The sequence below is a fragment of the Osmerus eperlanus genome, chromosome 28, assembly GCF_963692335.1.
Source record: "Osmerus eperlanus chromosome 28, fOsmEpe2.1, whole genome shotgun sequence".
In the NCBI taxonomy this organism is placed as follows: domain Eukaryota; kingdom Metazoa; phylum Chordata; class Actinopteri; order Osmeriformes; family Osmeridae; genus Osmerus; species Osmerus eperlanus.
Window position 1 is genome coordinate 1242529 of NC_085045.1, and position 12831 is coordinate 1255359.

A 12831-nucleotide genomic window follows, 5' to 3' on the forward strand; every position below is an offset into this window, starting at 1 on the left:
GTAATTTCCTGAACCGAGACCCTGCATGGCTAGCTACAGCTGACAAAAAACATACAAAAGCCACAAGCACCGGTGTCGTGCCAAGACACTTATCTCCACCAGGATTTGCATCCCCTGGCCGCAGGAGCGCGCGTGCACTCAGAGAAGCTGAGTTTAACTGCTGCACTTCGAATTCACCTCACCTTATATGGAACAAATAGCGACGTGGAACGGTGGAAGAAAAACGGCCTGATATAATGTGTATCCCCTCTGTAACTTTTGCTGTCTAGCATGAGTTACAGAGGGGATACACATTATATCACCTGATATAATGTGTATCCCCTCCCCTAACATGCAACGGATCTGTGCTGCCATAATGTGTGTTATATTCTGTGTTCTTTTGGTTACAATGAACAAGCTGAGATAATATGGAGATGTCTGCTCTTAGCTAGCAAAAGTTACAGAGGGGATACTGTGAAGGAATGATATCTATACTGCTAATCCAATGCTGCTACAACAATCAATACCTCAATTATATAAAATGTATAATGCTTAATACTAAACATATATCTTAATGTGATCGAATGCTTTAATTAATTTAACAGTGGATCTATGCAACAGGATGATTCTGGGTCTGTATAGCGACAAAAGACATGCTGAAATGTAACTCTGGTGTGTGTGTAGGAATGTTGAAGGTCAGCACGCTGACTTGGGAGGTAAACTGGTGATGCCCGGGGCTGGTGATGCCCGGGGGTTGGTGATGCCCGGCGACTGGTGATGCCCGGGGGCTGGTGATGCCCGGGGGCTGGTGATGCCTGGGGCTGGTGATGCCCGGGGACTGGTGATGCCCGGGGACTGGTGATGCCCGGGGGCTGGTGATGCCCGGGGGCTGGTGATGCCCGGGGGCTGGTGATGCCCGGGGGCTGGTGATGCCCGGGGGCTGGTGATGCCCGGGGGCTGGTGATGCCCGGGGACTGGTGATGCCCGGGGACTGGTGATGCCCGGGGACTGGTGATGCCCGGGGGCTGGTGATGCCCGGGGGCTGGTGATGCCCGGGGGCTGGTGATGCCCGGGGGCTGGTGATGCCCGGGGACTGGTGATGCCCGGGGGCTGGTGATGCCCGGGGGCTGGTGATGCCCGGGGGCTGGTGATGCCCGGGGACTGGTGATGCCCGGGGGCTGGTGATGCCCGGGGGCTGGTGATGCCCGGGGACTGGTGATGCCCGGGGGCTGGTGATGCCCGGGGACTGGTGATGCCCGGGGACTGGTGATGCCCGGGGACTGGTGATGCCCGGGGGCTGGTGATGCCCGGGGGCTGGTGATGCCCGGGGGCTGGTGATGCCCGGGGGCTGGTGATGCCCGGGGGCTGGTGATGCCCGGGGGCTGGTGATGCCCGGGGACTGGTGATGCCCGGGGGCTGGTGATGCCCGGGGACTGGTGATGCCCGGGGGCTGGTGTGAGCACAACAGGGCCTCTCAGCTCATGGGAGTAAAAGTGTCAACTAGAGAGATAAGGTGATGCTTGAGGCCGTGGAGGATGTGACTCTTTGCTCCTGCAGTCAGACCGGCCGGTCTGGCCACCTTTGGATATACAACCCCTGTTCAAATGCCCCTTTCCCTTGGAGACCCTGCCTCACCACCCCATACATCATCAGGACCTTGGGACGACCTACTCCCTACCTTGGAGAACCCCCCCCCCCCTTGATTGCATCAGACCTGTGGGTCTTGTCTGCCCCCCCCCTCCCTGAACATCATCAGATCCTTGGACTGCCCACCTGGTGCCACCAACACCCGGACACCTAATTGGATAACCACATCCCCTCCCCTTGGTCTTCTGACCAATCACCTAACAAACACCTCCCTTTCTTGGGGGGTACAAGACCTGTCTCCCGAGGACGGGGCAGAACTCTCTCTGATCTCTGTCACGACCACTTTCTCACGAAGGCCTTCGTTTGATCTATTCCGAGACTGTTCCTGTGAAGCTGCACTGGCATCATCGACTGATTCACTGTTCTGGACCGAGAACATCCTGGTGTGTTGTATTCATTGTTGATTGCATCATTTCTTATTAACCCTTGTGTTCTCCTCGGGTCGTTCTGACCCATCAGTCATTGTGACCCACCGTCGTATTGCGACAACTTTACCGCATACAAAAACAAAGTGAAGCATTTTCTTTTAACCGTCGGGCTGTCTCAGACCCCCCACATTGCGAAGGTTAAAAGAAAAGTATTTTTATTTGTTTTTGTATTGGGTAAAATTGGGTAAACACAATGATGGTTCGTTATGAACCTTTGGGTCATGTGACCCGAAGGCAGCACGAGGGTTAAGAAACTAGGACTTGGTCTGGCATTTAACCTTGTATCTTTCTCCACCTAGATTGACACACCTTAACAATACACATTATATCAGGCCGTTTTTTCACCTGATATAATGTGTATCCCCGAACATGCAAAGAGTCCTGCCCTCATGTGTGTTATTTCTTCATTCACATGCAGGAACACAATCTATAGGTTATACCTTAGATGCGTGCACACACACACACACACACACACACACACACCTTGCATTTCCTACTTCAGGGTTTTGTGTGTCTCACCTCCTGTGAGGTATGGTTGCCATGGTAACGCATTTTGGGCTGTGGCATACTGTGAATGGTGGAGGTGTTTCTTCAGCGCGGGGTTTGGAATGAAGCAGATGTAAACAGCACGGTGGACTTTCCAACCAAATAAGTGTTTTTGGTTGGAAATCTCCCCCCCCGGTGGTTCCCAACAATAATCCAAGAGGTTATCCAGTCCAGGAAGCCAACGACAGGGACTTTTTACAATATTTTATGTAGATTCTGTTTTTGTGTGATCGGCGAGGCAGCCGAAATTTCGCCACATGAGGAGGGAGGAGCCACTGGGCTAGGGGGAGGGGCCACAGGGAAAGGAGGTGGAGCCACAGGGAAAAGAAGGAGGGGCCGCAGGGAAAAGAAGGAGGGGTGTTGAGCAGTCAGATGAAGCTTCGCTCCAAAACAAAGTTGTCCAACACAGAAACTCCCTGCATGACGACATCAGGCCACAGAGGGAGGGACCCCCTTTTTTGAGACAGCTGAGTGTCTCAAAAATAAGTGTTTTGACTGTTGGGAAGGAGGAGCTCTAGCGTGAGCGTCATCTCTCTTGTCCAGCTTCACTGAGGCATACTGAACTACCCAAGCTGTCCCGTACTTAACACACAACGTTTCGATCAGTCAGATGAAGCTTTGCAGTGTCGAATGATGAGTCGGGTGAAGCTTCGCTCTAGTTCAGTTACACCTTCCAACACACAAACTCCACCAACTGTAAAATGAGTAAGGTCTGACATGCAGGAATCCAGTAGTAGCAGGGTTGCATTTTCAGTCTTCAATAAAGAAGCTACACCGGAGATACAGCTTTGTGGTTATACTCTGAAATCCATCTGACCCTTCTTTTCTCGCTTAGTGGTAGAGCATTTCTCTTACCTCTCTCTCCCACCCTTCTTTTCTCGTTTTTCTGCCATTGGATTTGGTTTGTGTTTTCTGATTTCAGATTGTTTCTCTGACATCATACATTAACTTGATCTAAGATTGCATAGATACTGCTCACAATCACATACATTGTGAGACACACCTGGCAATCGTTTGCGTTGATTGGCAATAAGATCACATGACCAATACTACCTATCGGTCAGATTGTGAATGACATTCCCGGAAGTCATTTCCACACACTTTCACGTTAATGATAATTACTGACAGATACGTTTGTACTGTCACATTGAATACATTGAATTTTGAATGAGACATCAGTGGTTAACCTGTTTATAAAAGAGGCCTCAAAGAACGGTATACACACACGCACAGCAAAAAGCCTGTCTCGATGGCCTTGGAGACACAAGATGACTGAGATTTGGTTACGCTAACAAACTGTTTACAATTCATCTAGGCCTACTTCCGATAGTCTCGTAGCGCAAAATATTACTCTACCACCAGAATACCGCCACGGTTGGAAGATTCATTGATAAAAACTGTTGAATGAGAATTTCCGGCCACAACGTGACTCTGGTGCATGTCCACTACGCCAAAGAACTTCTATTGACGTTCTTACAGCGACGCGAATCGCTTGCCTTCCAACAGTGCACCACGGTCGGAGGCGTGTCAGACAGATGAATGCAGAGTTGTAGTTCTCTAAAGTTACAGTTGTAGTTCGTATAACGTATGACCAAATACGCCATCTTGCGATCGTTTCGTGTCAGTAATAATGTCAGTGAACAGTCACACTTGCTCATTGTGCAACACACTCACTGGCAATCAATCGTTTACGTTGATTCACCTGATAGAGAGACACCGAGTCTATGGAGAATCGCCTGCTCAAAACTGACTGGTTAGAGTGGCTATCAAATATTACAATTACATAATAGGCTATATAAGCAGAAAACAACAAATTACTGTAGCTAGGCTTTATATTGTATATTTCAACTGAAATCGGAATGAATTGTGTCACACAAATACAATACCATCATAAAATGATTCAATACTTTATTAGGTTGGAAAAAGAAAAAAACATGCACCGATTAAAATCAAGAAAAATAACTTGATTAGATAAAATTGTTTAAAATATTTTGTGTACAGATAAAACAAAGAGATCAAAGTTTCAGCATATCATATATCATCGTACAGCATATTTGTATATAAGAATATTATTCTGTTTGTTTTTGACAAACCACTACTAAGGTATGATTTTCCAATACTGTAGCAGCCTGAAATAAGGGCACTCCTCCAAAGAGGGCTGAGAGGAATGTAATAACAAATAAATACTTTCTCAACAAACAAAAAAAGCCACAAATAACATTCATTTTCAAACAGGAGTTCAAAACATTAACGCCAAAAGGGGATTAACCCACGATACCTTCATTAGATAGCCTACATTTGATAAAACGTGATATTTTTCCGCTTCGGTTTTGGTAAACAACTTGCATCGTAAACATTGGTCGACGTCTGCCGGTGGAACTTTTCTGCCGCTACTTGAAGGAGGGTAAGTTTGGCACTTTTATGCTGATGTCTCCAATGTTGATGTTTCGGGGCATTTCCGGGAGGTTCATGTTCTTGACGGCGGACACAGCCCGAGCGGGCGCGCCTGCAATGCCCGCCTAAACATACAAACACACAGAGAACACGCGCGCACACACACACACAGTCCGTCACCAGGAGAGCATACCAACATGCTGCGCATTGCAACTCCGTACGACACCCACACGGACGGACAGACCGGACAGAGACGAGCACAGTCTACCAATACTAAACATGAGGCACCGAACCAACGACAGTCACAGACAAACACAATGCAAAAGCCTGACACTACCAACATACAGACACAATGTGCAAAAAGACATCCAGATGCCTAGCTGGTGTGTGCACATGCATTATTTTGGTTCGTTATGTATGATTTTAACAGCACAACCAGAGCCAATTATGAAACCATTAGTAGAACATACTGGTGCGCTCATTTGGTGACAGTAATACTGGTGTGAAAAAGAGACAGATTACGCTCGAAAAGTTAAACACCCATCAGAATCTGGAGGTTCGGATAAGGATAAAAATGCGAGGAGAGAATTGGGTAAAGCAGATGAATGAGTTTGGATGTGGAGAGGAAATGAAGCTATATAAGTTAAGACAGAATTAAGATTGTTTAGCAGGACTGAGTGAGCACGTGACTTAAGTGAATGGTCTCATGTGGGTCAGCTACATGATGTACACCAATCTCCGGATGGAGCTGATGAGTTAATACCCAGTTTGACCACTAGGACTGTGTCTATGATGTTAACTACTGTTTAAGACTAAATCTAGATTTGGTGTATCGTGGAAATGGGAGGATGGAACCTTCTAACACAGTGAATCCCAATGTATACAAATCAAGATCGAAACGAGTCACAGATTCTTCAACTGATTCCAAAATCTGCACTGACAGATTGACATTTTTCAAATCAAATGGTTCAAGTTTGAAAAATAAACGTTTTTTTCCACGTGCCTAAATCTCCACATTTGAGAATCACTGCTGTTAGAGATCCCCCCACTAAATCTTTTAACAGACAGACCCAAAAATGACATAGAAACTGGCATCTCTACGCAACCACATCTTTTTTTCTTTTTTTCTTTTTTCTCTCAGCTAAAGCCGGCTCCAACCTTCAGGTTTCAGGATGACTGGTTCAACCCTTCCATGCTGAACACAGGCAACGATCTGTGATGGGAGCTAAAGGGAACCTAGCCACCTAACCTCCCTCCCGTCCCCCATAATCACGCTCACACGGTCACTAAGGCTCACCATCGCCCCTCCTGCCTCTCATTCCATTAGACTGAGAGGAGTCACACAAGTGGATGTCAACATAACAGCAAGAACGCTGATCTGGTAGGAATTTAAAAAAAAATGTGTGTTGCAGGCTTGTTCAAGGAGAAACAGAGGTGGCTCTCTGCCCCATTAGGGAGGGAGAAGGGTTAGGAGATACTCACGAGCAAGACTAGCCCACCTGCCAGCGATAGCTTAAAGCATGAGGGGCTTGAGCCCCCGAATGTTTTCTCAAAAGCTCCAAATCTTTTAGGTGAAAATCTGGGCTGTAATTTTCAGGCATATATAACAATATGAGTCCAACGTAATGTTTACATTACATAAAGCTCCCAAAACCGTTTTGAACTCAAAAGACTGCACATTTCTTTAACCTGCCCATACCCCGGAGGAACTAGGTACAACTTTTGTTTGAGAAAATTACATTTAAAGGCCACATCCAAACAGCTGAAGAAACCTACAGCATCCAGACAGGCATGAGAGCCAAGGGAGTCAGATGGCTGAGCGGTTAGGGAATCGGGCTAGTAATCAGAAGGTTGCCAGATCGATTCCCGGCCGTGAAAAAATGACGTTGTGTCCTTGGGCAAGGCACTTCACCCTACTTGCCTCGGGGTAATGTCCCTGTACTTACTGTAAGTCGCTCTGGATAGGAGCGTCTGCTAAATGACTAAATGTAAATCTAAGCTAGAGGGAAGAGGTTACGAGCCCCTGGAACATCACAACTGGACGCCATGTTTGTTTACGTTAACCATACGCCAAGATGAACTGTGTAGGAGGAGAGACCAGGCTAGGGTTATACTTGCTTCTCACACCCTACGTCTTAGACACAAACATACATCTCAACGAACGTCACCAGTGGGCCCGAACGAACGGACTTCTAAAGTGAACGTGACACATTTCTGGGTCTGCTGTGAAAGATCTGTGTGTTAGTGACGTTTGGCTATTAAGCAGAGGGCCTGTGGGCAGCTAGGGGGGGGGGGGTCGTACTTTCGATCTGGAGGTCACAGAACTAGGTGGTGGATTCAGCAGTACCTGTGTCTACCTGTCCTGCCTGGGAGACTGAAAGATAAACGTCTGTAAAGAGAGAGAAGAATGGAAAGAACTACAGAGGGTCAAGAAAAGAGAGTAAATGAGGAATGTGGTTAAAAAGCAGAGTTCAAAAGTAATTACACTTTTTTTAATTGTAATAGGAATAGTGACTGGGGCCTATCGTAGACCGCATTCCGAGGCGCACAGGTGACTTCAATACCACCCGAGACATCTGCTGACAGAGCCCATCACAAATACTGATCCTGTATCCAAAATACTGAGCCTTGGTGGGTCTATGTGTAAGTCACATTAACACTTAGTGGTTTAAGGTTTACATAATTCCATCACGCCAACCGGCCAATCATCCGTATGATGACGTCAGACTTGCGGCGTTCTTACGAGCAACGGCGGTCTAGGATAGTCCCAGGAGAAGTACAGGAGAGGAGACGACAGATCTGACGTTTGTTCAACAGTCAGAGAACTCGCTCAGAGAACTCGCTCAGAGAACGCCTAAGGAAGCTGAATCGACCCCTCACGCCAGCTGTTGGCCATAAATATGTCAGCCACGCTGAGTAAAGCCAGAGTTGTCGACTGTCAGAAGCAGCAGTGGCTGGATCAAGACAAAGCAGTGAGCCCAGCTGGTAGCTGGCAGCCGTATGTGAAGGACTCCAGATATCAAATCCGAGATAACAGGCTTGGGCAGATGTTGCACTAAACGGTCAGCTAAGGGCACCTTCGACTGACGTCTGAACATCAAAGGCTTCTAACTCTAGCGAGCCCTGGGCCCCTCCCCCCTCCTCCCCCCTCCTCCCCCCTCCCCAGGCTGACACCAGTCCGGTGGAATGGGGTGAGTGTCTGAGATCAAGGATCCACCGACGTACTGACCACAGTGGTACGGAGCCACAGTTCTAAGTGAGCGCGGTTAGGACTGTATCTAGGATGAGAACATAGTGAGAACACAGTCTGGTTCTTCTGTGTAGAGCAGTGCAGAGGCAGGGAGGCAGGGAGGGAGGGAGGGAGGGAGGGAGGGAGGAAGGAAGGGAGGGAGGGAGGGAGGGAGGGAGGGAGGGAGGGAGGGAGGGAGGGAGGGAGGGAGGGAGGGAGGGAGGGAGGGAGGGAGGGAGGGAGGGAGGAAGGGAGGGAGGAAGGGAGGGAGGAAGGGAGGGAGGAAAGGGGGGCCGAACAGCACAAACCCCCAGGAGAGGTTAGGAGCATCACGCACAGGCACTGGATAAGGGTTGGGGGGCATCCATGCAGGGTCCAGCACACACACATGCCTGCACATACAGTCCCTGGGGGGGTGGAGGCCGGGGCACTTTACCTCAGACTTCTCCATCTTATTCTGGGCGTCAACCTGCGTGATGATCTCATTCATGTTGGTCTCCAGCACCATCCCGCCCATCACCATCTCAGCCAGGATGTTGTGGACCTGTCAATCAAGGCCACACTACATTTTGTCTGATCTGAAGCTGGTCTTGAGGTGTGCACATGGCTGTCTAAGACTGTAACCTGACTGTGTCATCACAAAGTAGCAAATGTTCTCAGTAACAGAGCAAATACAAGATACATTCTTTTGTCAGAAGAACTGTGGGCAGTTATGACATCACATGGGGACATATTCTACCTTGTCCACGTGAAAGATGAGGTCTAGTTCACAGACGTTTTCAAAGCACTTGTCCAACGTTTCCACAAACACCTGCAGGGAGAAAGAGAGAGCTATTGACCGGACAAAATCCCTACAACACTTTCTGTTTGAGTCTCACTCTACCGGGGGCGTGGCCTAATCCGATACCAAACGTTCCCAATAGTAACAAACGGACGATTCCACACGCTCCCAGACCAACAGCAAGAGCGGATGAGGTCACCTGGATGAGGTCAAGGATCCCCAGCTCGCTCTCCGAGGAGTCCACGCAGAACACGAAGTACAGGGTGGCGTAGTGCCTGTAGATCAGCTTGTTCTCGGAGCCTCCTATCAACCTGGAACCCAACGACAGCCTGTGACTCACCAGCCCGTGACTCATTAGACCATGACTCACTACCTCAACATAGGAGGAAGTTAGCATGGTGGATCAAATGACAGATTACGATGTCTGTTCCCTACATGTGAAAGAACAGGCCGGCTGATATCTTCCCTACGTCTACATTTGACTCCATTAGCAGACGCTTTATCCAAAGCGAAGCACATGGGCTTGACCATTCACATGGTCAGAGGACGGCCTGTGAGAAAATACCGTCAAACACGCCATCTTGACCTCCAGACACAAACTGTTCCTGTTCTCAACCCTCAGACATGTGGTCACATGGTCGATGCAGATAAAACCAGGGTCAAGTCAGGAAGCCTTGACCAACCACGTTAAAGACTGATAAACCATGTTTGGTAGCAGCAGGCCTCACTCCCGTGGAAGAGACAGAACAAACACTACGTTCTGAGTACAGCTTTAGAAAACCCCATTAGTTTAATGAAGCCATCTGTTTGGATGCGTTTAGCTCGGTGGATAAAGCATTTGACAGCAGATCAAGAGTGTGCAGGCTCAATACCCCCCTACTCCCCAACCCTGTGTGATACACTAAGAAGTGGCACGTTGGTGCTACAGATAGCTAGCTTCTTGCTCTCCCCAGCATCTTCAATAGACACGAGTAGTGTTGCCCTTAGTATGAGTTTAACCATCCCAGTGGAGTGGGAGGTTCCATCATAGGAACACAACACCTGCCCTGCAACTGCTTCATTAATAATTGATGAATAATTCAACAATTATTCATGATCTATGGTCTTCCGACCAGCTGGTCTCCAGTCAACCCTTTGACAGTAGCGGAAGTCCATATCGGATGAATCTTGATGCAATATTGACTTGCATTTACTTGCCATATAAAAAAAACATTCACTTTCTGTACTCTTTTAGAGCAGTTACTGAAAAGACTAATAAAGATCCTAAGGCTATTCTGTTCCAGTTTTAAAACATCTAAAACATGACTGCTACAGAAGAGAGGTCTGTAAAATGAAAAGCCTTCACGCTTGGCATTCATCAGGAAAGAACTCTCTGCCGAGAGGGGAAATACTCACATTCCACCTTCGAGAAAATTGCAGACATTCTCGTCTCTTTTCGACACCAAGTGAAAGGTCTCCCTGATGATCTGCTGCTCTGTGTCTTCACTCTGTGGGTCGCAAAAGCACAACAGAACAACATCAGGTACAACATGTCTGTCGTAAGCTTAGTCCACTAGGTAAAAGCTGTCGTAACACAGGTAGGAGACTAACCTAAAGAAATGATTTGTATGGGTTTGTGCTACTCCAGACAGCATGGATTGGTACACAAAGTGATATAAGCTAGAGAAAGTGACTGAACTTTCTCTACAGGTTGCCTTCAGCTGTCACACAGTAAGGTAATCTTTTATCTGAGCTGTGTGTGTGTGGGGTCAGAAGGTCAGAGAGAGGGAGGGGGAGAGAGAGAGGTATGCAGTCTGTAATTGGTCTGGTGACTTGTGCTGTGACTACAGAAGCAGGCATGCCAGGAGAGAAATAAAAGCATTGAGACCTGAACCGTGGCTGCACTCTCATTTCTGTCTGACATCAGTGTGTGGCACCGCCTAGCAAGCCAACATGCCTCTCGGCTTTGACTCAGGCCGATGCTGTGCGAGTAGGCTGTCATTTTAGCTCGTACAACAGACTCTCTGTCTAACGGCATATTGTCGGTTTCCTAACACTACAGTGGGTGATTTAAAAGTGCTAATGCTTGGGATGCATATCACATTTCTGAGTAACGTTGTGATAGATGCAAACGGTCGGTTACACTGTCATTGACGACTACCTTGAGATTTAAATCCAATTACTTAGTCGAGATCAGAGGACTCGCCAAGTTAGCTTATGTAAATGAGAGAATGTTCCACGTTTTACAATGTATACTGTTTTTATTTTGTTATAGCACAGTTGCTACAATTAATAACCATGTATACTGACGGTCAGTAGCACGAGTCAATCACAAGGGCATATCCTGCGTCAGGTGACGTAAACAGACTGAACAGCTCGCGGCTGTGATTGACAACTCATTTTATGTTTATCGCTTAGTCTATGCAACGAAAACAAAACGGCACGAATGTTGTTAGTCTGTGTAAATTATACTCTTGGGCACATTGCATTATTTAGTTGACCTTTTCACGAGACGTCTTTCCCTGACTGACACAGTATACTTTAGCTAAGAGATCCATGACACAAGCCAACACTCCCATCGATTTAGGACCATAGCAAGTTACACGCCCCGCCCCTGATACAAAGCTAGTCACAGCAAAATATTAGGCTACTACAATTGTTGTGGCAACAGTAAAATTAATTAATAACACATTTTGCAGAACTGACTGTTAAACAAATGTAACATAACCTAAACCTTAAAATGAACATCTGACTACATGTCACATCCGATTAAATATTTGGCAATGACAAACCATTCTACCAGTCGTTTTAGCAGTCATCTTATTGTGGAGATTATACTAAATATTTATTGACTTTGTTAGTTTGCTACTTGCGATTCTTTCAGCCAGTAAGACTAGAAAAGGAAATAGCTAGCTAAATGTAAAAAATATATTTGCAGATCCAGTCGAATACTCACGTAATGCTCGTAGAATTTAGAAAGCCTAGGTTTCCCATGGTTGTTGAATATTAAAATGGCTTTAATCATGATGTTATGTTGTATGAAGGGACGACAAAAATGGGACCAGTCTACGAAAGACTGGTGTCAGCCCTCCTGGACCCAGTCTACCTGGCCTGGGATCGATTTTAAATCCGCCTCAATCTTAGATGAATACGGCTAGCGAAAGCTAAGCTACATTCTGGCTCCACATTCTCTTTGCGGAAATACGACACGTCGGTCGAACCATTCATCTGCTTCTAGCTACAGCAACCGCGGTGGCTCAAACCGTGAAACACTTCACAAAATCAAGACTCCTCTCCACACCACTCGACACTGCCTCTGTGTGTCTGACAGCCTACGGTATTCAGAGTAAAGTGTTATCAGATAGCCTACGGTTCAGACGCCTCGGAGTCATTTAAGCAACCCCACTGGTCACTGAACATAACAACGAGATAGCCCCAAACATTATGGGTAACCAAATATGAAGCATACATTGTGAAAAACAAATAAGTCCCAAAGGAAAGAACCATAAGAGCATGTAGCTAGACAAGTTACAATTAAACAGCATGAACCTCAAAAGTGCAAGGGTGTACCTGTGGAAAAAGCAAGCAACAATAATATATTTCACAGCGAGTAAAATCATTTAAAGTCAGTTACAGCTAACCAACAAGAGCAACAAGTCTCTCAATAAGAGTCATTGTGATCCTGGAGGAAACTAACATCAGCTCCAGCCAAGCATTCCTAAGTACCGTTTTACTCCCGGAACAAGTATCCTTTTATTCAGCTTGAGCTCTGTAATAGGCTACCGTTTGACTGGCAATAGTTTATTATCAGGCTTCAGCACATCTGACTGAATGAGCTTAATCCAACC

The 12831-nt window shown here is 47.0% G+C and overlaps 2 protein-coding genes across 3 annotated transcripts; both read right to left on the bottom strand.

Moving 5' to 3' along the window:
* Window positions 1-589: 589 nt before the first annotated feature.
* On the bottom strand, window positions 590-1971 carry LOC134014875 (mucin-1-like). The gene is made up of 2 exons (XM_062454053.1): window positions 1918-1971; window positions 590-1429 (listed from the first exon to the last, which is right to left on the bottom strand). The coding sequence occupies exons 1-2, from the start codon at window positions 1969-1971 to the stop codon at window positions 590-592; spliced, it is 894 nt and encodes a 297-aa protein (XP_062310037.1).
* A 2522-nt stretch (window positions 1972-4493) lies between these two features.
* Window positions 4494-12268, bottom strand: ap3s1 (adaptor related protein complex 3 subunit sigma 1). Of its 2 annotated transcripts, XM_062454531.1 has the most exons (7): window positions 11940-12268; window positions 10400-10491; window positions 9204-9315; window positions 8963-9034; window positions 8660-8767; window positions 7342-7383; window positions 4981-5119 (listed from the first exon to the last, which is right to left on the bottom strand). In XM_062454531.1, the coding sequence occupies exons 1-6, from the start codon at window positions 12006-12008 to the stop codon at window positions 7348-7350; spliced, it is 489 nt and encodes a 162-aa protein (XP_062310515.1). In that variant the 5' UTR covers window positions 12009-12268; the 3' UTR covers window positions 4981-5119; window positions 7342-7347. The 2 variants fall into 2 exon arrangements, with proteins under 2 accessions (XP_062310514.1, XP_062310515.1); XM_062454530.1 differs by lacking the exon at window positions 7342-7383 and having other exon boundaries at window positions 4494-5119; window positions 11940-12266.
* Window positions 12269-12831: the final 563 nt, after the last annotated feature.